The sequence below is a fragment of the Mobula birostris genome, chromosome 21, assembly GCF_030028105.1.
Source record: "Mobula birostris isolate sMobBir1 chromosome 21, sMobBir1.hap1, whole genome shotgun sequence".
Classification (NCBI taxonomy): domain Eukaryota; kingdom Metazoa; phylum Chordata; class Chondrichthyes; order Myliobatiformes; family Myliobatidae; genus Mobula; species Mobula birostris.
The window spans coordinates 17,372,517-17,376,067 of NC_092390.1; the positions used below are offsets into that span (position 1 = coordinate 17,372,517).

Below are 3,551 nucleotides of genomic sequence, written 5' to 3' on the forward strand. Positions count from 1 at the left end.
GAAACCTCGAGGCTGCCTCCGCCTGACCCCGGTCAGCGGTCCCTGGCGGTGAACCATAAACCCCTCCGTTTGTGCTCAACATCCCGGCTCTGCGCCCCGGGTTATTTCGTTGCGTTACCAAGCAAGTATTAACTACAACCCCGAAATTCACGGCCCGCGAATCAAGGATCTGATCTTTTTTTTCCAAATATGCGGGGGTTTCACGGGCCCTGCTCGTCATTTTAAGGCAAAAATATATCAACAAGACGTTATATATATATGATTTAGGACGGCGGCGAATTCTAATCCTTCCCGGTGCAAAAATTGTGCAAACTCGGTATCGAATTTCCCGAACCAGAGTTTTCACAATTCGACGTGAGATGCCCTCCTAGCTGTGAATTTGGGCTGGGATTTCGGGAACAGGCCTCCCCAACATCGGCACTCGATGAGGGAAAATAAACTTAAAAGAAGCTGTGATCTCGAATTTCCCGGTCTCCAGCCCCGCCCAACACCGCCCGGGTCCGCTCCGATTTAAATGGTTTGTGTTGAAATCTCAATCAACGGTCAACAACGTCCTCCGCTGCTGTTCGATTAACCAACGCCAAAATTTGCACCCGGATCACAAGAGATTTCCCACCCTCCGCCAGAAATCCCCGGCACTCGGTAGCGGGCAGTTGCTGCGGATTCGGCGCTCCCAGCAAGTCTAACCCCCAAACCTACCCGACCCGGACTTTTATTCGATATTTATAGCGTCCTTTCGTTCTCCGAGAATGCACCTCGGTGTTCGGGGGTCTCGGTGCATCGAAAAATGACTGGTATTAATATTAGGGAGAGTTTGGGGGTTAACCTCCTGGGAATCTAGGGTTGGAGTGAAACTATCTCGGGGTACGGGGTGCTGCGTTTGGATTCCTGTCCCCCCGCCCCTCTAATCTTAACCGCTCTCGCCAGCACTACACAGACACATAGCCGCCCGCGACAAGGGGAAGGCAGCACTATACTCAAATCTCCTCATCTCAGAAATATTTCCTTAAAGAATGGTTCAAGTTAAAACAAAAACCCGGACGCGAAAACAGTAGAATTACCAAAATGTAACCTGCAATTAAATTAATCTTACCTGGTTTTGCAACGCTTCGCTCGATCTGCAGAAACAATATTAAACAATTTTTAAATATGCACAAAATAGACCAAGTTTGAAGTAATAAATATTAGCAATGGCGCGTTTGGTGAGACTTAAATCAGTGGCGGCTCCGTTGGAACAGGTGCAAAAACATATAATTAATATAGATAAATATATCAACAAACAAACTAAAATAAAACGACTGTCTAACGCGTTATAATTCAGCGTGACCACTCCTCCTGCCGACGGGGTAATTAATGGCGCTTCCAACACAACGCCGGCGCTGGATGGGAAGCGGAGGGCGAGAGGTAGCAAAGTGCCTCTGCGTATAATTGATTATCACCCAATCAACAATAACTTGTTAGCAATCGTCAATTGCCCCCCTCTCTCCTTCCTTCCCCACTCTAAAGAGAATATTATTCGCTTGCCTGCATACTTGATGTGACAGAGCAGGTCAGAGCGTGCTGGAGTGAGTGAGAGAGAGAGAGAGAGAGGGGGAGAGAGAGAGAGAGAGAGAGGGAGGGAGAGAGAGACGGAGAGAGAGAAGGGGGAGGAGAGGCTGGATTGGGAACGCGCAGTGGATCTATCATCGTTTCTCTCTGTTTCTGGTGGTCTTCACCCTCTCCCTGATCAGACTGATTGTGGGAGGCAACGGCTGCGAAGTTATTTTGAACTTTTGCTCTCCTAGTTGTAGTGAGTGTGTGTGTGTGTGTCTGAGAGAGAGAGAGGGGAGAGAGAGAGAGGAGAAGAGAGAGAGAGAGAGGAGAAGGGAGGGAGTCAACTAGACCCGAGGATGAGTTCCAAAGAAGAGGCAAAGTCTTCCTCGGCTACCTTGCACTCCTCACTAGACGAGCGGAGAAGAAGCCCGCTGGACCAGCTGCCGCCCCCGGCCAACTCTAACAAACCACTCACTCCTTTCAGCATCGAGGACATTCTCAACAAACCCTCGGTGCGGAGAGGGTTCGCTCTGTGCGGAACTAACCACCTCCTGTCAGCGGCCGACAAGCACACGCCTTCGGCCCTTGCCCTGGCTAGCCGACCCGGGGTCCTGTCGCAGACCTCGCCTTTGTGCGCCTTGGAGGAACTCGCCAGCAAAACTTTTAAAGGACTGGAGGTCAGCGTCCTACAAGCGGCGGAGGGTAGGTGTAACCAAAGCCTCCGCGCCTTTCAAACTTTACCCGGTTAAACAAGCTCGCGGAATTTTTGCAAAAAAAAATAAAAGAACCCCCGTTAGCAAATGTAAAGAAACATCGAAATAAAACTTTATTTTTTTTTAGTTGGCGGGGGATAAATGTTATTTAAATTTGGTGTTCGTTGCAATGGATTTTTAGCAGAATTGGTCGCTGGTTCTCCCTGAGCTGGACTGAGCTCAGCTCCATCCAGCAACTAAAGAATCAATTCGCATTTTCACCCGGTTACAAAGCAGCGGTGTATCCGAATTATACGCTTAACATTGCGGGTTTCCTTTTTAACAATTCCCCTGGGTTGGTATATTTTAATTTGTTAACAGTAAGGGTGTAGGGAACACTTGGGGAGTTTAATTTAATCGAAGTCTGCGAGGAAAGGGAGTTTTAAATAACGAAAATCCCTCGGATTAATTAAAAGAAATGGGGAATTCATTACTGTTTTCTGTGGGAGAGCTGGGGGGGGGGGGGTTCGGAGGGGAAATGTCAGTAATTAAATGTTTCTTCCTGGACCGGGCTGATATTGAAATCCCTTCGTTTCTCTCCGTTCTAAAAAGGGTCTGTTTTAACAGGCAGGGACGGCCTCACCATCTTCGGCCAAAGACCGACCCCCAAGAAGCGCAGAAAGTCGCGAACCGCTTTCACCAATCACCAGATCTACGAGCTGGAAAAGCGTTTTCTGTACCAGAAGTACCTGTCGCCGGCCGACCGCGATCAGATTGCCCAGCAGCTCGGCCTGACCAATGCCCAGGTCATCACTTGGTTCCAGAACCGCCGCGCCAAACTCAAGCGGGATCTGGAGGAGATGAAGGCCGACGTGGAGTCGGCCAAGAGACTGGGGCCCAGGCAGCTGGAAAAAATAGTAGAACTGACGGAATTGGATCAGAGCGCGGCGGAGATCGGCAGTAAATCCAGATCTCAGAGTCACAGCCCGATGAAAAGTGCCCGCGCGGATACCCATGCACTGGCAATGGGTCACCCGACCCGCAAAGACTACTCAGAGGAGGACGAAGAGGAGGAGGAGGAGATTGAAGTCGATGACTGATTCCCTTTTTGTGTTTTGCCTTTCTCCCCCCGGTCCCTGTTCCATTTTATATATAAAACACAAAATATATTGCAAAAAAAAAACGAGAGCTTCCGCGCCGACCTTTCTACGATGCAGCTTCCAGCATGTTACAGAAATCATCCGAGTTCTTTCTTTAATTCTGTAGTTAGAAACGGGCTCAACCCGAGGCAGAAATATCCCAAAAAGAAAACGAAAAAAAAAGCAA

At 49.1% G+C, this 3,551-nt stretch overlaps 1 protein-coding gene across 1 annotated transcript; it reads left to right on the forward strand.

Moving 5' to 3' along the window:
• The first annotated feature begins 1,889 nt into the window (after nucleotides 1–1,889).
• On the forward strand, nucleotides 1,890–3,325 carry LOC140185998 (transcription factor LBX1-like). The gene is made up of 2 exons (XM_072239823.1): nucleotides 1,890–2,235; nucleotides 2,853–3,325. Exons 1-2 carry the CDS (start codon nucleotides 1,890–1,892, stop codon nucleotides 3,323–3,325), a joined length of 819 nt encoding a protein of 272 aa, XP_072095924.1.
• Nucleotides 3,326–3,551: the final 226 nt, after the last annotated feature.